Source organism: Lampris incognitus, chromosome 2, assembly GCF_029633865.1.
Source record: "Lampris incognitus isolate fLamInc1 chromosome 2, fLamInc1.hap2, whole genome shotgun sequence".
NCBI lineage: Eukaryota > Metazoa > Chordata > Actinopteri > Lampriformes > Lampridae > Lampris > Lampris incognitus.
In genome coordinates this window covers 81,743,109-81,764,349 of record NC_079212.1, presented here as the reverse complement: position 1 = coordinate 81,764,349, position 21,241 = coordinate 81,743,109, and the positions used below count along the sequence as shown (strand labels likewise).

Here is a 21,241-nt window from a genome sequence, read left to right as displayed (position 1 = left end):
CATCACGGGTCGTCCTCTGTGTGGAGTTTGCATGTTCTCCCCGTGTCTGCATGGGTTTCCTCCGGGGGCTCCGGTTTCCTCCCACAGTCCAAAGACATGTAGGTCAGGTGAATCGGCCGTACTGAATTGTCTCTAGGTGTGTGTGTGTGTGTGTGTGTGTGTGTGTGTGTGTGTGTGTGTGTGTGTGTCTGTGTGTGTCTGTGTGTGTGTCTGTGTGTGGGCCCTGTGATGGACTGGCAGCCGGTACAGGGTGTCTCCCCGCCTGCCACCCAATGACTACTGGGATAGGCTCCTGTACGCACAGTGTGTAGATTTGGTCCGTTTTATTATTTATTTTTTTGGTCACTCACGCCGTTTGATACAAATACATTTGAAGGCCGATGATTGGTGTTAACGTCACTGGCTAATAGCGCACGGTGCGTACAGGCTTTCTCAACTAAATAATATACACACTGAAGCAGATCATAAAACGTTCAAATGATCATCTCAGAATAAAATAGACAGGCAATGAGTGGAATATGCATAAAGAATAGGAGGTAATGCTCGCATATTTTTGTTAATGCAAATGACGCTCAAATTCAGAATACTCCTCAGTCGGCAACAACAGCACCCTACACAGGCTTCCACAATAATGACATATCCATAAAGTTCATTTATATTAATAACACAGCAAGCAATCAAGCACGTCGGCACCCAGTGCAGGCGCTCTTACAGGCCTTCATAATAAATGCATCTCTCTCTCTCTGTCTCTCTGTCTCTCTGTCTCTCTCTCTCTCACACACACACACACAGACATACTGGCATGGCGACAGACCCCTCGGATGGAATTGAAAAAGAATATGTCCTACCTTAAGTAGTCAGAAGTCGTTGCATCAGTGCACTTTTCTCTGCTACCTTGTCGATGATGCAGTCCGTGTCCAACGACAACAGAACGTCCTTATCTGTAGCCATCTGCATGAAGGCTTCTAAATGATCCTGCGATACCAAAATCCTCAGTCTGTTCTTTATACATGTTAGAGTTGAGAAACTTCGCTCGCAAGCAACTTGGCTCACGGACAGAGTGAGTAGAAATATGTAACCAAGTCCAATAAGATGGTATGCATCAGTCAGCAGACTATATCGACGTAGTACTTGATAACAACAAATGGGACATTTCTTACAAGATGTGCAGGTCTTATTTATCACATCCCATTATTCATCCAGTGGGTCATGGTCATCTGGCGGGACTGTCGGCTCATTTCCATCTTTGGCTTCCTCCATGCTCACCCTGACCACATACTCATCTAACACTGACAACTTCAACTTATCCCAGGGGGTAGCCAGATTCTGTAGCTCTGTTTGCAAGGCCTCAGTAGTAGCTCTGTTGTCATATTTGCGCAGCTTTTTGCTCAGCTCATCTAAGTCCTGATACAGGGAGGCCTTTCTCTCTTAATTCTGGGAAGTTGTGGGGGTCGAGAAGGGCAAAATCTGCGCATAGCTTTCCATTCTTTTCAAAACACCGTCTGATGCTCTCAGTCACAGTATCCAGGATGGTGTTATGGACGTTGATCTCATAATCACTGTTTGTATCAGAAGTGTTCTCATCCTCTGCCAACTCACCCGGCATCCTTTTTTCCTTCCTCTGCCTCCGACTAGGCAGCGCAGCCTGCACATCTGCCTCTGTGTCACTCTACTCCAGTTTTCCATTCACCCATTTCACAAAGACATCCGCTGCTCCTGTCCCAGCCTCAAAGTCCCTCGCGTGTTTCTTGAAGTTTTCCTCTGTATTGATGATAAAGCGATGCGCTGTCAGAATGCCCATACCGCTTGTTTGGAGGTACTTTGATAGTGGAGTCATCAGCGCAAAGATGCGCAAAAAGAGCTGAGCGGTGAGGACGGTCTTGTATTTAAGCAAGGCCTCTACATACCCGCATGCCTTCGCTCGTACTGTCGGTTTCACCTTCTCTTTATCCATTAAGGCCATCAGTGTGACAATCAGGTCAATGTAGAGACAGTTTTCTGGATCACCAAACTTGCCAAACACCGTCCTCAGTACTACGTCTTTTGCCCACCATCTGGTCTCGCCACTAGGTGACAGACGCCTGTGACGCGCGTCCTGGCTTACTTCTTCCCACATGTTCATTCGTTTATACGACTCTTTCAAGAAAACGGCTACGTCATTTAAGAGAGAGAATAGCAATGCACTGGCTATGACCGCACCATGCAGTGGTGTCAGTGAGTACCAGGTTAAGAACAGGTCCATAGCACTCTCCTTGCATGTTCGCGGCCCCATCCGTAGAATTACCGGCACACTCACTAATATCAATGCGCATCTTGTCCAGCAAAAGCAAATCAACCAAATAATATCCAGAAGATGACTCGCAGTCAACAAGCGCAATCAATCCCTCGTGTTTCACATCTGTCACGTGACGGAATATTACTGAGCACTGGTCTTTGCTTGCAATATCTTGAGTGGTTTCGATTTGAATGGAATACATTCCGGCGTCCTTAACCTCAGCATACTGATTCTTGAATAAGATGGCCTATAACCTCTATAACAGTGTCCACTGTTGTTTTCGAGAGGAGCGTGATAAGTGAGCCTCTGCCTGTACTTCCAGCTCAGTGCAATTGCTGGCTATTTTCAATGCACTTATCTATATGCTGTTGCAGAGACAAATCAAATTTGCTGACCAAAATAACAAGTTCCAAAAACGTTCCGTGGTCTACAGTATTGTCATCTAAAGTGTAGGCAGCTTCGGATTTATTTCCTCTGTAACTGAGGCCACGCTTCCCTATTACCTTAACTATCTCAACAATGTGCTCCATCACTTGTCTCCTTTGGCGCACCTGTTCTCTCGTGGCAGACACCTGATTGACATTGATTAAGTGTTGTATATTTCCTTTGCTGACCCCAAGAGGTATGCGTCTGCACACACTCTATGTTGTTCACCCCTCTCATGTTCTGCAATTCGCTGGTGGATATGTCGCCAGTCTGTCATCCCGGTTATGAATGGATTGTCAGATTTGTCACCTTTAGCGAACGAAAGCTAAACACACTGAGCAATACAACGTAGGCCTATTTCTATTCGTGTCAGTGCAGCATGTGAGCCACGACCGCTTTGTGCCATTAGTCGTTTGAAACACACTGATGTTGCTGCTCTGATTTGGGTGATACTTGAAAAATAAATCCAACTCGTGTGGTTTCGGCCGTGTGAAATAGTTAAGATCGTTCCGTCTCTCACCCTTCTCGTTGGCGTGCCTCTCTCCCTCATTAGCATGATGTCTCTCTTGTATCTCCTCGTTAGCTTGACTCTCTCCCTTGTTAGCTTGTGTCTCTTCCTCGTGTCTCTCTCCCTCCTCGTTAGCTTGTCTCTCTGTCTCTCCCTCCTTGTGCTCCTCTTCCTCATTCCTGCTGCTAACGTTAGCTAGTTTGGTCATTTTGGACATGACGGGCTGAATAAACATAGGTAACTTGGCACATTTAGCTGCGCCAGCCACAAGGCTTTTCTTCTTCCTCGTTCTTTTTCAGCACTTCCTTTTCTTTTCTTTTCTTTTTTTTTACCGTTTTCTTCTATTTTTAACCTTTTATTGTTGAACTCGACCAAAGATGAACTTGACCAACTTGACCGCACTGTGATTCCACGTAAGCCTAGACCTGGGCCGATCCACTTGAGGAGGGGGAGGGACCGCTCCTGCTCGCCACCTTACACCAACACTATTCAACATAGTTTACCAGGGAGCCCCCCCCCTCCTACAAAAGTGGGCTGGCCCATCCTGTATAGTGGGCCGATGTGATATGCGATTGTAGCCGCTCACGTTGAATTTATTCAGATACAAAAAAAAAAAAACTCTTTTTCTCTTCTCAGAATAAAGCGGCCCAGCGGCCCTTCTGCCAGAACTGCCAGATTGCCTATCTGGGCATGGCTGCCAGCGCCAGTTATCGTCAATACACAGTCCTAGTGAGGTCTACTGTGACGTCTGTAGGCCTTTACACACTGGAGACGTGACAAATAACCGACACGAAATTTCACATTTTCGTGTCGGTTATTTGTCATGTGTCCCGTCTCGCCCCCCCCCCCCTTTCTTCCCAATTGTGCTTGGCCAATTACCCCACTCTTCCGAACCGTCCCGGTTACTGCTCCACTCCCTCTGCTGATCCGGGGAGGGCTGCAGTCGCCAGCCGCTTCTTTTCACCTGACACTGAGGAGTTTCGCCAGGGGTCCGTAGTGCGTAGGAGGATCACGCTATTCCCCTCCAGTTCCCCCTCTTTATCATTTTTGTGTCCTTCCTTTGTCGTACAATACAGGGTGATGAGAAACATAAACGATCAACATTGACAACATTGGTCCGCCATTGACAATAGGAGTTGTGACATAACGTCCATTCCGCACAACGTGATTGGCTGATGCCTTTATTCTCGGTGCGAAAGCTTAGGAAAGTCAGCCTTGGACTGTCCAGCATTTGTCGCAAGTGCTTAACATTCCAAATGCTTACAGATGCAGAATGCCCGGATGCAAAAGCAAGACCTTTGGAAGTTGCATAAAGGGCAACATGTTCCTCTGTGTCTCCAAAAAGTCAGAATGCTTCATGAAATACCATCTAGAGTCAAACATCTAATGAAAATGGTGAAGTTAATACTACATAAGAATGGAAAATCTACATTTGCTATTTGTTTTGTTTGTGGTGTTGTATTTTACTGGACGAGTCCAGTGGATCTTTCCATGTACATACTCAGCCTTTAAATATTTCATGCTTGAGAACAATTAAACAATTAAGTCCGTTTGTCCACTACAGTGGACATGTTTTAAAATTTGAAAAAAAATCAAGTTCTACATTTTTTTCTTTGCAATGTGTTTTTTACCACCTCAACACTTAATTTATATATATATATATATATATATATATATATATATATATATATATATAAATAGAAATTAAACATTATTTTTCCTGGGTCTCAGGATACCACACACACACACACACACACACACACACACACACACACACACACACACACACACACACACACACACACACACACACGCACACACACATATATATATGTATATATATATATATACGTATGCACCATAGTGAGTTATATGTTTGCCAACAGATAGGGTTTGTGTGTTTTTCTGTTATGCTCTGCTGTATAGATAGATATGAAAAAATGTATAGGACAAAAAAGATAAATCAATGCAGATATCCACTGGATGTCATATAAAGGAAAATTAAGAAATGTTATTAGGAATGTTTGGAGACGAGTAAAATGTTAACAGTTTAACACAACTCTTCATCGTCCCATAGCTCTTGATAATCAGAGCTTTGTACTTCTTGAACTGTGTAATGTTTGTACATTATGCTCAAACTGTTCCACAATCTTACCCCACAGATTGAAATGGCCATGCTCTTCAAAGTTGTTCCAACACATAATTTCTGGACGTTTAATTTCCCTCTCAAATTATATTCCCCTTCTCTATCTCAGAATGTCTTTTGTATATTACGAGATTGTTTCTTGCTTTGAACATTATTTGTGCTGTGTTAAATTCTACTAAATCCCTGAGCTTCAAGGCACTTGATTTTAAAAATAGCTTGTTGGTGTGCTAACGATATCCTACATTATTAACTGTCCTTGTGGCTCTTTTTTTTTCTCTGAAATTTATTTCTGATTTTAACCTTTTCTCCCAATTTAGTGGCCAATCGCTCCCTATTTTAGTTGAAACTCCCACCCTCGTACTGCATGCGTTCGCCAACTGCATCCCTCCGGCCGGCAGTCTGGAAGGAGACGCCTCGCCACTTCCGTTCCTAAGCTTCCGTGGTCCGGCCTGGAGCGAATCCAGGCCTAACCACCGCTTTTTCCCACCCCCACACACACACACACACACACACACACACACACACACACACACACACACACACACACACACGTTCATGTGACGAAACAAGCCGACTCCGCCCTCCTCCCGAAGATAGCGCTGCCAATTATTGCTGCTTCACCGAGTCCGGCCATAGTGGGATCTGACGAGACCGAGGCGCGAACCCCCGGTCCCCAGTGGGCAACTGCATCGACACAAGGCCGATGCTTAGACCGCTACACCACCGCGGACCCCTTGTGGCTGTTTTTGTAGTATTCATAATGATTGTAGGTTGGTTTTGTAGGTGTTACCCCCTATGTCCACACAGTTCACCCATCCATCCATCCATTATCTTAACCGCTTATCCTGCTCCCAGGGTTGCAGGGATGCTGGAGCCTATTCCAGCAGTCATTGGGCGGCAGGCGGGGAGACACCCGGGACAGGCCATCACAGGGCAATTTAAATTTCATTGTTTCACAGTTTACTAACTCGTGTATACATGTATAGCTAAATTAATTCCTGTGATTTATATCAGAGCCTAATTAATTATTTAATTTTTACTAAAATGGGATTTCATACGATTCAAATAGAATTTTGGTACATTTACAACCATCTGCAGTAATTATGTTTAATCTCTCAGTCACTTTAATCTTGAGACAGGAATATTCTTTGATGGAAATAAAAGGAAATTTTCACCCTGTTTGAAGGCCACTTCATCCAAAATAGGCAGTAGTGGTCGGTCTGAAAAGCTATCTCCCTGGTTTACCAAAACATCTTTCACGGTCTTGAATCCATTCAACATCACTATCCATTCCTGTCCCAGTCTCAAACTGTAGACTTGACCATACTTCTCAGCCAGCTGCAATTAGAAGAATACATTAAAAAAGAGTCAGTTGGCTTGATTTACAAGAACATATTATATATCTTAATCTGTTAAAATATAGTTACAAAGCACAGGGCAGAATAAACTGTACCACTGTAAATTCATACTGATTCACTCTATCGTTTTCAGCAACTAATGTGCTCTCTGTTGTCATGCAAACATAACAGGGGTATGAACATCTACAACACCCACTGAGAACAATGTAAGCAACAATAGAAGAAATGCAGTTACGGATACATCACATCTCAAAATCTTACTCACGTTTCAGCCCTAAACCTACCAGCAACATATGCTCATTCTTTCTTAAGTCAGCAGAAAATATGTTCCCCACAAAAGGCAGAACCATGGGTCCAGGTGGAAAACTGTTAGGCCGACGGTTCCTGGCATAGTCCACGATGACTAAAAAGACTATAGTGAAGAGCAGCATACTCCGGATATCCACCCAATGCCACAAAGGTGAAAGAAACATAGAGACGAACCAATACATCCTCCTTACAAGCCAAGGCTTTCTCCTCTGGAATCATCCATCCATTGATAGTGTTATAAAAGTGTGGGCTATTTCAGTCATTCCCAGGGGCGGGGTGGCTGCTGTTTGTTTCAGTCTTGCATACAAGATGATAAAGGGCCTGTAGTATGCCTCGAGGCTAACTACCATTTATGCCCCCACCCACCCAGCCATTACACAAACATACACGCAGACAAACAGTCAAGCCTTCTCTCTACATGGTTCGATGACAATTTTGACATTATTTTTTATTCTAGTTTGTTACAGATGTGTATGAATGAAAATGGATCACCTAACCAACAAGATATTCAATGCCATTAATTCCATCAACACTTTTTTTCTTGCGTAAATGATCACAAACAGAGAAACAAAGAAATTGATCACAGTCAGTAGGACAATCCAACAACAAAAGTAGCCTACCATTGACTTTATACAGGGTTACCAATTAAGTAAAGTGGTTAGTAGATTTGCGACACGCATGGTCATAGTGATTCCACAGCTAGGGAAAAGAAAAGGCAACATATTCTCTTTTGGCGTCTCAAGAAAAACAAGTAACAGATACAAACCTTTAGGTTACTGCAAACCTTCAGAAATATCCAAACATTTGTCCTCAGGATAATAGATCGCCAAAATAAACAAAGCTAAGAAAATATCCATAATACGCCGATATAGATTCTACTGATTGAAAATAAACAGCAATTTAACGTTCCCATGGTAGGAATAACAATCAGAACCACAGACAGCTTGATCTAATTAACAGTGTAGACATATTGGTCAGTTTAACTGACATTACTTAAATGTCCAAAATAATTCTAATTGAAAATATCTGCCAGGTGACTTTTAACAATTGTTTTAACTTTTTAATAATTAAAACTAACTAACAACTAAAGGGTGGAGCTGAAACAGGTAAGAAACCCAGACTTTGTTGCACAACTCGCACTGTCTCTGGAGGAACATGCGCTTATCGACAGATGTCATAGAGTGTTCCGAAACCATTTGGGTGACAGCGAACCTCCTTGCCCCCTCATTCTCAAAATGCACTACACTCACGAACTGGAAGAAATTCTACGGAAGGTGGCTGAGATGCAGCCGATCACTTTCAATGGACAGGGGATGCTGATATTCCCAGACTAACCTAACAACAACAACCACAACAACAACAACAACTTAGTTTTGCATAGCACCTTTCAAGGAAACCAAGGACACGTTACACTAGACAAGAACAAAAACAACAACAAAGAAACAAACAAAAACAAAACAACCCAGGTTGATTCTCGGTTTGTGAACCATTTGGATATGTGACATGGATAAACTACTGAACAAAGTGCCCAATCTGATATAGACGATTTAGCCCTGTCTTTTCTGAAGAACTACACAGTCAATATATGTTGAAAATATTAGATCTAGTTCATTAGAACTTTATTTGCTCTCTCTTGCTACGGCTACAGTATTGTGGGAGTGCAGGAATGAGGAGACGGAGAGATCGAGTCGAGTCAATTCCGTTTACTCGCCACACAAAACGACACTGATACAACACAATCTCTCGTGGCAACCAGCTAACCGCTAGGCTGCTGCAAACATGGCTCCACCCCGGAAACCCCAAGCAGTGCCTACGTCAGCACTCTAAAATGTCTGCCTTAAAGGAGCAGCAGCCCCTGGTGAATCTACCCTCAAATGTGTATCACCACACAGGCCCCCCAAGAATTCACCATTACGAAAAAACGCAAAACAGTAATGCAACTCAAAAGTACTCAGTGAAACAGTCAACGTCTCGGGGGGCGGACCAGGCGGCCAAAACGGCTGCGCTGAATGGGTATGGGGGCAGGGGCAAGGGACAGAGCTGGAGCTCGGGCAGGGGCCGAGGCTGGGCCAGGGGCCTGAGAAGGGGGGCGTCCACGCAGCGAGGGCAGGGCCAGTTCGACCGGCCCACCCAGGTCCAAATGGGAAGGCTTGACACGGTCCACCGAGACCCGCTCCGGCTTGCCCCCCATGTCCACCACAAAGTTATTAGGCCCCGCTCCCAGGACCCAGAAGGGCCCGTCGTAGGGGGGCTGCAGGGGGGTACGGTGGCTGTCATGGCGGATGAAGACGTACCTGGCCGACAGCAGATCCTTGGGGACGTAGGACTGAGGGAGGCAGTGGTGAGATGTAGGGATCGGAGCGAAAGCGTTGGCACTGTCCCAGGCCACAGCCTGATGAGAAGCTGCTGACCAGGGGGCCACAGCGTCTGGGAGAAACTCACCCGGGACACGCAGCGGCTGGCCGTAAACCAGCTCGGCAGACAAGGACTGGAGGTCTTCCTTGGGGGCAGAGCGAAGGCCGAGCATGACCCACGGGAGGCGATCAACCCAGTTGCTGTCCGTGAGGCTGGCACGAAGAGCGGCCTTCATAGACCGATGAAACTGCTCACAAAGTCCGTTGCCCTGCGGGTTGTATGCTGTGGTGTGGTGGAGCTTCACACCCAGCCTCCCCCCGCGACTGCAGTCCAGAGCTCTGACGTGAACTGTGGGCCCCTGTCAGAGGTGAGGTCAGCCGGCGTGCCAAAACGAGCCACCCAGGACCCGATGAATGCCCGGGCCACCTCAGTAGACGTGGTTGATGACAGGGGAACAGCTTCCGGCCACCTGGTGGTCCTGTCCACCATGGTGAGAAGGTGAGTGAACCCGTGGGAGGGGGGCAGGGGGCCCACCAGGTCCACATTCACATGGTCAAAACGCCTCTCGGGCACCAGGAATGGCGCCAAGGGGCCTTTGGTATGACGGTGTACTTTGGAACGCTGGCACACCACGCAGGAATCAGCCCAGGCCTTGATGTCCTTCCTGAGGCCGGGCCAGACGAACTTGGCCCCACCAGCTTAGTGGACGCCTTCACACCCGGGTGGGAAAGGCCATGGATAACGTCAAAAACACGGCGCCGCCAGTCGGTGGGCACCATGGGGCGGGGCTGGCCCGTGGAAACGTTGCAGAGGAGCGTGGCGTTGGCGCTGTCAAACACCACATCCTCCAACCGCAGCCCCGTAGCAGCCGTCCGATAGGCCTGGATGTCCACGTAAGTGGCTTGGTCTGCAGCCATAGCAGCGTAATCAATGTCCCAAGTGAACGGACCATGCCACCGCCCGGGAGAGGCAGTCAGCGACCAAGTTGTCCTTGCCAGCCACGTGCCGGATGTCCATGGTAAACTCCGAGACAGCAGAGAGCTGACGCTGTTGGCGCCCGGACCACGGCTTGGAGGTCTTGGCTATGGCAAAAGTCAGCGGCTTGTGGTCGACGAAGGCAGTGAAACGGCGGCCTTCCAACAGGAACCTGAAGTGTCGGGGGGTGAGGAAGAGACCCAGGAGCTCCTAGTCGAAGGTGCTGTACTTCCGCTCGTTGTCCTTAAGCTGTTTGCTAAAGAAGGCAAGGGGCTGCCAGGTGCCGCCCACCCACTGCCCACCCACACCGCCCCGACCGCATAGTCAGAGCGGCGTTGGTCGTGAGGGCAATCGGGGCAGTGGGGGACGGGCGCGCCAGCAAAGCGGCATTGGCCAGCGCAGCTTTGGCGTCGTCGAAAGCTACGTCCATCCCCGGGGACCAGTCTACCTCGCCCTTGGCTTCCTTGCCCCGCAGGGCCTCGTACAAGGGCTGCATGTGGTGAGCTGCGTGGGGACTAAACCTATTATAAAAGTTCACCATACCCAAGAACTCCTGCAGGGACTTCACAGTGCGGGGGCGTGGAAAACTGGCGACGGCGTCCACTCTGGCAGGAAGCGGAACGGCTCTTTGTGGGGAGATGCGGTGGCCGAGGAAGTCGATGGACGACAGGCCAAACTGGCGTTTGGCTGGGTTGACTATGAGTCCATGCGCACTGAGTCGCTCGAACAACTGCCGGAGCTGCGTCAGGTGCTCCTCCGCGGATGCGCTGGCCACGAGAATGTCATCCAAGTAAACAAACAAGAACGGCATATCCCGTAGCACAGAGTCCATCAGCCGCTGGAACGTCTGCGCTGCCCCCTTGAGACCGAAGGGCATCCGCAGGAACTCGAAGAGTCCAAATGGCATGATGACCGCTGTCTTGGTCACGTCCCGAGGGTGGACCGGTACCTGGTGGTAGCCCCGCACCAAATCTACTTTGGACAAGATGGTGGCCCCCGCCAGGTGGGCGGAGAAATCCTGTATGTGCGGGATGGGGTACTGGTCAGGGGTTGTGGCGTTGTTCAGGCGACGAAAATCGCCGCAGTGACGCCAACCGCCGTCAGCCTTAGAAACCATGTGCAGGGGGGAGGCCCACGGGCTGTCCGAGCGGCGCACAATGCCGAGGCGTTCCATGGTGGCAAACTCCTCCCTGGCGATCGCGAGCTTAGCAGAGTCGAGGCGCCGAGCACGTGCGTAGACCGGGGGGCCGTCGGTGGCAATATGGTCCCCCACGCCGTGCTTGGCCACCGCTGACGAGAACGTAGGTGTGGTGAGGTCAGGGAACTCTGCGAGCAGTCGTTGATACGTATCTCCGGCGGCGAGCATGTTTGACAGGCCGAGCGTCCCTGCACCTCCCAGTGTGCACGGGTATGTAGCGAAAGAGATAGCATCGATCAAGCGACAGTTTGTAACATCCACCAGCAGCCTGAAGGCGCACAGGAAGTACACGCCCAGGAGGGGAACCGATACCGTGGCAATAACGAAGTTCCAGCCGAAACGCCGCCCGCCGAAACACACCTCCACATGCCTGGTGCCGTAGGTACGTATGGCCGTGCAGTTCGCGGCGTCCATCCGGGGGCCTTGACCGCCGGCCATGGTCCGCGGCCGATGCGGGCAGGATGCTATGCTGAGCGCCCGAATCGACCAGCAGCCGTCGGCCAGATAAGGCGTCCTTGATAAACAACAGCCTGCTGTTCTCGCCGGCACTCATAGCTGCTACTGAGCGCCGGCGCTGGCGTATCCCTGCATGCTGAAGCTGCATGGCGGGCGACACTGCTTGGCCCTGGCACCAAACCTGTTGTGGTAATAACACAACCCGCTGTCACGCTGGCGGCGGGCAGCCACCGCAGCCGCGGAGCCCGCTGCGTCCTCCAGCGGCGGGGGCGAGGTCTGGGTGGGGAGCATCGCATGAACGAACTGCTGCCGGTTGGCAAGGAAAATCCTGTCCGCTGAAGCACCCAGAGTGCGGTAGTCTTTGGTGGAGGAGAGGGGGAAGCTGGCTAGCGCTGTGCGCACCGGCGCTGGGAGCTGCCGCAGAAAAATATGGGTGAAAATGAAGGAGGGGTCCGCCGAGCCCAAAACGGCCAACATCTTCTCCAGCAGCTCAGAAGGTTCGCTATCACCGAGTCCGTTGAGTGACAACAGGCGATCCGCCTTCTCCATCTCCGACAGCTCGAAGAGCTGCAAAAGGAAGGCCTTGAGTGCGCCGTATTTTCCCACAGCCGGGGGGGCTTCCAGTAGCCCCATAGCTCGGGCCATCATCTGGGCATCCAACGCCGCCACCACATGGAAATACCTCGTACCGTCCCGCGTTATTCCTCCCTGCTCGAACTGGGCTTCAATGTGCTGAAACCATGGCCGGGGACTGTGCTGCCAAAACTCAGGCAACTTCACCGTCGCTGCTGAGATACTAGCGATACTAGCGTTAGCATCACTCGGAGCCGGAGCGGTGTCGTCATCGCTTTGGGTCGACATGTTCGTTGTCAACGTGCGGGGTCACCAGTGTGGGAGTGCAGGAATGAGGAGACGGAGAGATCGAGTCGAGTCAATCCCGTTTACTCGCCACACAAAACACCGATACAACACAATCTCTCCTGGCAACCAGCTAACCGCTAGCTGCTGCAAACATGGCTCCGCCCCGGAAACTCTAAGCAGTGCCTACGTCAGCACTCTAAAATGCCCGCCTTAAAGGAGCAGCAGCCCCTGGTGAATCTACCCTCAGATGTGTATCACCACAATACATTAATAATAATAATACATAATAAATGAAACGTATATAGCACTTTTCTAACATTCAAATTGTCTTTACAATAAACGGGGTAAAACAAGACAACAGATAAACGTAACACAGACATACAGGGGTGGATGGGAAGGGGGGCTACGAAAGGGAGAAGTGGCAGCCACACACGACGCCAGCAGTACTCTCCCACTTAAACACAAAAAAGGGCAAGAAAAACAAAAAACAACAGCACTGGACGGTGATGTTGTGTAGGGGTTTACTCCCGTAGCCTATTCCTCTCCCGAGGAATCCACCAGGCTTCGGCACTATTTAACCCATAGCTGGGGGTGGTTCGTGGGCATCAGGGAATATCTACACACTGGTGGGCCTGCGTACTGCACATGTAGGGGTCAGATCTCCTCTGAGTCCCGTGTAGTTCAGCCAGGGTCCAAACGTGTACCCTTACCGTGTGTCGCCACGAGGAGACACTACATAGGACTTGCTGTTGGAGAGGCTATGTACTGGCAGGGGGAGATTTACGTGCTCGGTTCTTGTTGCAGGCCCCAGGCTGCGGTCATGCAAGCAGATTATATTCCCTGTAATACGGGAGATATAAATTGACAGAGAAACGTATGCTGATTTTCAGACGTTGCTCTCAATAGAATTTATTCAAAATCAAATGCATAATCAAACACTTGTTTGTATTTTCTCCTTTTTCCTTTGTTTAAAATGTATATAGAAATATGAATTTGTATAAAATATGAAGGATTCACAATGTTCACAGAATACTATAAGAGTACACATAAACCCATTTCCCTTTAACTCAGTGAGCTCACATTAACTCTGTTATACCACACTTATGTATATACTTTAACAAATACCATAATACAACATACCATTACTGCATTATAACACTGTATTAGATCACCTCCTACAGTACAACCTGACCTAATAGTATTTATGGCAGCATTATCTAATGCATCATAATAATGTATTAACAATATGATGTGGCATAACTTCATGTAATGTAATATGACCAGTTACCAGTGTGCTGCATAGTTTTACTCTTATTCAAAACTGTGAACCTGTGGCGGACACTGGGGGCTGTGCCTCTCACCCAGCAGGGCTGTGGGCTGGGGGCGTGGTTTACGTTCCCGGGCTCGCCGGTGCAGGGTTGTTCCTGCTGCAGTTTTGGTTTTTGGAGTTGAGGAATAAACATCAAACTCGCCTTCGTCTCCTGTGTTTTTCCTCATCCTGCCACATTGGTGACCCCGAATTGAACATGTTTGGAGCAGAAGAAGAGTGTGAATCCACTTCGGCCACGCCGCCCCAACTCTCACAGCCGGCCGTTATCGCCGCGGCTGTGAAACTCCTCAGAGTTCTGGCAGAGCGACCCGGCTTCGTGGTTCCAGCATGTCGAGGCGCTGTTCCATCTGCGTGGAATCTCCGGACGACTCCAGATACTATTTGGTCGTCGCTGAAAGAGTGTGGAGAGTGTGGCATCGGAGCATCTGCAACCGGCGTCGGAGGACGCGGACCCGGCAGTGGTGGCTGGAGTAACTGCCCGGAGACGGCGCGGGAGCGGCCTCAGTTTTTTCCACCAGCGGTTCGGCGTCAAGGCGAGGCGCTGCGTCCCTCCGTGCACGTTTGAGGCGCCGGGAAACTCCAGGGCCAGCGCTCAGTAGCAGCTGTGGGCGCTGGTGGACATAGTGAGCTGCTCTTCATTACGGACTCGATGTCAGGAAGACGGTTTCTGGTGGACTCAGGCTCGTAAAAGAGCCTACTCCCTCCTGCTAAGACAGACAGGTCGGCCGAAGGCGGCGGCCCACAGTTGATTGCAGCTAACGGTTCGTCCATTGCAACGTTTGGCACAAGGTTGCTGACTGTTTGTTTCCGTGGGCGTAGGGAGCGTGTCACGCTTGATAGGCTTAAACCGGCGCACAGGGTGGCAGGCGAAGTTGTGTGTCCTATACTAGACTTTGTCACATTAGTATAGCTGTAAAATAATAACGAGGCAAGAGACGAGCACCGTACGTTTTCAACTCCTTTCTTTTCATCCCACTTCTTCATCACCCTCAGCACCGTACTACACTCAGCAACAATCATTAGGCTACTGCGCCCTCTGGTGGCGTGGTGGTATTGCAATGCATGAACAATGAATGAACCGACTACACAACATATTCCCCCTCTTTTAAGAAGCTTACCCGTACATGAAAATACTATGTCCCATGTCACAGACATCAGTAGTACAATAACTCAAGTGCTATCAGCATCAACACAACTTCCCACAATAGAAATTTTATAATAACCATCAACCACAATAACCATGAACCACCGTTCCACTGCAATATTACTGTAAATAAAATATAGCAGGAAATCTTGAACCTGTAATCCCAAAAATGTTAATCAGTGTAACATAGGCACTTTCAATCACAAGGCACTAAAATCACAGTAACCTGGTATCAATCAAAATCAGTGCAAAACAAACATTTCTTTTTTTTTCTTAGTGACAGCATTGTTTTTTTCACATTTTAGTATCAACAGTATTTTTTTTCACATTTTCACATCCACTTATTCTCTCCTCATTTCTCACCGTCCATTGGACTAACTAGTGTTCATAGTCCTTCAGCCAAGCAGGCTACTTTCTTACTCTCACAGGTCTGTCAATGACCCCAGTGCCAACTGGTTGTTGGGGCAGCTCAGGTTGTCGGGCCGACTCCGGCACTGGAGCAGGGTTGGCAACTGGCTCTGGATCGGATTCCCTGTTTGTTCCGCTTTCAGGGACCAACGAGAGGTGGGCAGCGTTCCATGTACGCCCATCCTCTAGCACATAAGCACTCGAACCAGCTTTGCGTATCACTCGGGTAGGTCTCTGAAACTTAGACAGTCCCTTTTTCACATGGAAAGGTTTCCTCACTCTGACTAAGCTTCCCTCTTTGATCTTAGGCACACGTGCTCCCCTTTTCTTGTCAGTGTAGGTTTTCGATGCCTCCTGTTTGGCAGCAACCCGACTGCGTAGTTGTTCCTCCGACAGTGGGTCAGGTTTTCGTGCAGGGCCAATGTTCACTTTGGTGCGCATCAGTTGGTTGTACATGAGTTCATACGGTGACACCCCGGTGGTGCCATGTGGGGTAGCACGGTAGGTGGACAAGAAATCCTGTATGTATGGCTTCCATGGCCTTCTCTCCTGCTCGGCAGAGAGTAGTGTTTCTTTGAGAACGCGGTTCCAGTGCTCCACGGCTAGTAAAGAGACACTCTACTGTGTTTAATGTCTCTCGCTGCAAGGTAGTCTGCAAACTCGGTAGAGGTGAATTGTGTTCCATTGTCACTCACCAGTTCGATAGGATTTCCAAACCGGGAGAACACAGCAGACAGGAAGGTAGTGATTGCAGCGGTAGTGATAGTTGAAGTGAAAGCGACCTCTGGCCACTTTGTGTAGTAGTCAGTCAGCGTCACAGCAAAGCGACAGTCCCAAGTAGCTGACTCGAACGGTCCCACTATGTCTATCCCCACTTTCTGCCATGGGGCATCCGGGAGTGGGATGGGCTGGAGAGGAGCAGAATGCGTCTTGGCACTTTTATCATTCATCTGGCACGATCCACATGAGCGGATAGTCTCCTGCACACACGTGTCCATACCGGGCCACCAGTATAAGTCCCGCAGCCTCTGTTTGGTGCGGACCACCCCTTGGTGTGTCTCGTGTGCCAAGTCCACCAGCTGCTTCCGTAGGGCAACTGGCACAAGTCGTTGGTGAGGCCCCCTGTAAATAATCACAACCTGAATTGACAGTTCATTTCTCGTAGCGAAATATGGTTTGAGCTCGTCTGGTAGGGACTTAGCTGTCTTAGGCCAGCCCCTGTTTATCTGTGCTCTAAGAGCTGTGAGCTCAGGGCATGCCTCACATGCCTCCGTAAAGTCTTTTACTGAAAGAGCTTTCAGTTCTGTGTCCAACAGAGCAACAAGCTCCGGCTTGGTCACTGGTTCTGTATCCTCGTCTGCAGGGAGGGGCAACCGGGAAAAGCAGTCGGCCGCCTGGTTTTGTGAGCCAGGACGGTACTCCACGTCGTATGTAAAGCACAGTAGTCTCGCAGACCAATGCGCAATACGCATCCCTGCGTGGCCCAGGCCTTTTGTTGCAAGTAGTGTGGTCAAAGCCTGGTGGTCCATGCGTAGTGTAAACCTAGTACCCCATAAGAAGGTCCTCCATTTTTCAGCGGCCCACACGCAGGCCAACGCCTCCTTTTCAACAATGGAGTACTTGCGTTCAGCGGGGTTAAGTGTGTGTGAGGCACATGCAACTGTATGTTCTGTCCCATCCGGGTGTAGTTGTGTCAGTACGGCCCCCAAGCCATAATCGGATGCGTCCATAGACACGTAGGTGGGGAGGCTGGGGTCGAAGACGGACAGCGCTGGGTTGTTTACAATACGGTCCTTCACCGCCTTGAAGCTCTCCTGAGCTGCTGAAGTCCACTGAAATGTGTCCTCACGCAGACATGCTCGCATAGGCTCCACGAGCGATGCATAGTTGTTTACGAACTTCTGGTACCACGCCGTGAGCCCTAGAAATGAGTGAAGTGTTGTAGCATCACTTGGCACTGGAGCCTCTGTAATGGCTCTGACGTGCTCGGTGAGCGGCTGCAGGCCCTGGGCAGAGATCGTGTGCCAAAGGAACCGCAGGCTGGACCGGTTAAACTGGCATTTTTCCTCGTTTAGTTGGAGGCCGGCGCCCCTGATAGCGGCGAGCACCTCCTGCAGGTTGCAGTCGTGGTCCTCCTTGACCTTGCCATACACTATGACATCGTCCAAGTAGTACTGGACCCCCTTGAGGCCTTTAAGTATGAGCGACATCCTCTTGGAGAACGCACTTGGGGCAGAGCACAGCCCGTATGGGACCCGTTTGAACCTGCAAAGTCCGTCGTGCGTTATGAATGCGGTTAAGTCCCGGCTTTCCGGCACTAAAAGGACTTGATGATATGCGTTTGCGAGATCTATGGAAGAATATACAGTAGCACCGCTCATCTCGGAGAACAAGTCATCCATGTGTGGAAGTGGGTAACTGTCCATCACTATAGCCTTGTTAGGCTCACGTAAGTCCACGCACAGTCTCACCGCACAGTTCTTCCGTCGCGTGACCACGATGGGTGAAACCCATGGAGATGCATCAATCCTCTCTATCACGTCCATTTCTAACAGTCTCTCAAGTTCTGTGGATACAGCTTGTCTCACGGAGAGGGGAAGTCTCCTCAGCTTCTGTTGGACGGGCTGTACTGCTTCATTGCCCTCCTTCACTTTAACACGGTGGACAAAACCCTTGGCTAAGCCCAGTTTCACTGGTCCAGTTTTAACCTCTGTCACTGGAGCCGCAGTTGAGAGCACAGTATTATTTACTATAGAAAGTCTCAGTGCCCTGAATAAGTCCATCCCCAAGACAGCGGTACCTGTCTTTTTCACAATGTATAGTGTAGCCGGAACTGTAGTATCTTCGTGCTGCACTGTAGCTGATAGACAGCCTATTACTGGGATGTCTGACTTTGTATATGACACTAACTTAACCTCTGGTTCTGCCAGGGGCACATCGCTGGAATGCTCTCTGTAGACGGGTTCAGGAATGATGGACACAGCGGCGCCCGTATCCACCACTAGCTCTACTGGGCAAGAAGTTGACTTGGCATTAATAGTCACTTCACATGATATTTTCTGAGCTGGTTGGGTTGCATTAATTCCCAGCACATGCACAACAACCTCACCTACTTTTTTGGTAGACTTTTCACCTGACCTTTCAGAAGATTTACAAACTTTGGCAAAATGACCTACTTTATTGCATTTCCGACAAGTCATTTTCAGGGCAGGGCAGTCTGGAGCATTTGCAAGATGAGTAGACGACCCACACCTAAAACAGCATCTGTCCTGTCTTGGAGTGGCGTTTGCAGGCTCTGCAGAGCGGTTGTATTTCCCTTTATTTTCGAATGGACGTTTAGGCTTCGCCATACCAGCTTGCACGGGAACCTGGGACTCTGAACCTAGCGTACGCGCATACCCGATGGCAGCTTCCGCCTGGCATGCAATCTGGAGTGTTTTTTCAACTGTCAAATTTGCATCTGCTTGTCCTAGCAGCCTCTCGCGTATCTTTGCACAATGGATATGCTCGATGATCTGGTCACGTATCATTTCGTCTCTATTGTTGTCAAACCCACATGTTGTGGCAAGCTCGCGCAGCGCGGCAACGTACTCTGTAATGGACTCCTGCGGTCTCTGTATTCTCTGTCTGAACAAGACAATGTAAAAGAAGTGCACGTAACCTCGTGTCTGGCCAGTCATCACCATCCGCATCAATGGCTAGCAGATAGTTCTTGAACATCCTAGCCCACATGTCGAACGGAATTGTAGGTTGTCCGGCACACGGCAGAAATAAAGCAGGTAAGGGCACAGCTGCAGTCGCCATTTCTCGTCGCGAATTTGTCCTATACTAGACTTTATCACATTAGTATAGCTGTAAAATAATAACGAGGCAAGAAACGAGCACCGTACGTTTTCAACTCCTTTCTTTTCGTCTCACTTCTTCATCACCCTCAGCACCGTACTACACTCAGCAACAATCATTAGGCTACTGCGCCCTCTGGTGGCGTGGTGGTATTGCAATGCATGAACAATGAATGAACCGACTACACAACATTGTGTTTCCGGCCCGCGATATTATGAACCCTACATAGCCCTCGCCAAAATCCCGTACCCTGTCCCAAATCTCGCGAACGGACGCCGGATTTCCGCTGCGTTGCTAAGGAAACAATCAACTATCAACTCGGTGCGAAGCAAAGCTAACGTTAGCTACCTTCAATTTTGTAATTTTGTATTTTTCGCAATTTTGGACAGCTGGCTGCTTTTGTAATTTTGGACTGCTGGCTGTCAACAACAGAACGGAGGTAAGTAACGTTAGTTGTCACACGCCTCTGCTCCTTGGATACGTTATTGGTATTATATTAATGTTGATTGTGGATAACTTAGACAGGTTAAATTGTGGGTGTACAGCGTTTCCTTGATGAGCGCTAACCCCATAACAACATATTTTCGCGTTGCTACGGTGGCGCACACGTGACAAAGCCAGAAACGGGATTTTGGCGAGGCCTATGTAGGGTTCATAATATCGCTTCCGGCCCAGGTTCCCCGTCGGGGTCGCCCTCCTTGCAGGACCCCGGCAGTGTCCTCACGGGTTCAGCATTCTGCTTCTCAGCCGGCTTTGGACTGTGTTTCACCTACTGTTTCGGCTGAGGGACGGCGCAGCCGTTATAGCAGGCTGCTTAAGCCTCCAGCGAGACACTGATCTTCTTTCCAAGCGTCCCTTCTGGGTGCTCGGGGGGGGGGGGGGGGGGGCTATGCGGCGGACACTGGGAGCTGTGACTCTCACCAAGCAGGGTTGTGGGCTGGGGGCGTGGTTTACGTTCCCGGGCTCGCTGGTGCAGGGTTGTTCCTGCTGCAGTTTTGGTTTTTGGAGTTGAGGAATAAACATCAAACTCGGCTTCGTCTCCTGTGTTTATCCTCATCCTGCCACAAACCTCTTATACTGCTAATATAACCAATGCATTCCAATGGCTTTAAATTTATTAAAAAATGCATTGGCTTTAGTCAGGTAAGTATTTGACTTGTTAAACTTCATAAAATTAACTTGAATCCACCATTGTATTAACGTAGTGACTTGCTAACGTGCTTGAATACACTATCGCGATGACGCAATCACTCGCGAGAATGTGCTAGGATCGCCAGGATGCATTATTACATTGATACTAAATGCAATATTTCAGAGAGCCAACCAAATATTAACTTGGTGTTGCAGCTGCCATCAGGACTGTGTAGGTAACATATAGCTAACAGAAAGCACTATTAACGGGGACAAACTGATACACGGTAGCCATCGGATCTCTGGTCTCACCGGAATGCCAAACAAGGGCAACCGGCCGTTTATTTATTGAAAAGCATAATTAGCAGCACCTGTAGAGTAATCACCCGCCCCCCTCTGCACAGTGACGTCAGCATAAGGGCATTCAAGAGAGACAGTGTTCATCGGTGTTCAACACTTGGCTTTCATTTTAAAACAGGATATGTATGAAAAGACCGTGAACATGCATATTACTACAA

General features: G+C 49.0%; 1 protein-coding gene across 1 annotated transcript in view; it reads right to left on the bottom strand.

Moving 5' to 3' along the window:
• Nucleotides 1-7,204, bottom strand: part of LOC130130553 (cytochrome P450 2J2-like) — a 60,106-nt gene extending 52,902 nt beyond the window's left edge. The window contains exons 1-2 of the mRNA XM_056300262.1: nucleotides 6,998-7,204; nucleotides 6,531-6,693 (exon numbers count right to left, since the gene is read on the bottom strand). Coding sequence (XP_056156237.1) covers nucleotides 6,531-6,693; nucleotides 6,998-7,204 — 370 coding nt within the window. The remainder of the gene's footprint in view (nucleotides 1-6,530; nucleotides 6,694-6,997) is intronic.
• Between the last annotated feature and the right edge of the window lie 14,037 nt (nucleotides 7,205-21,241).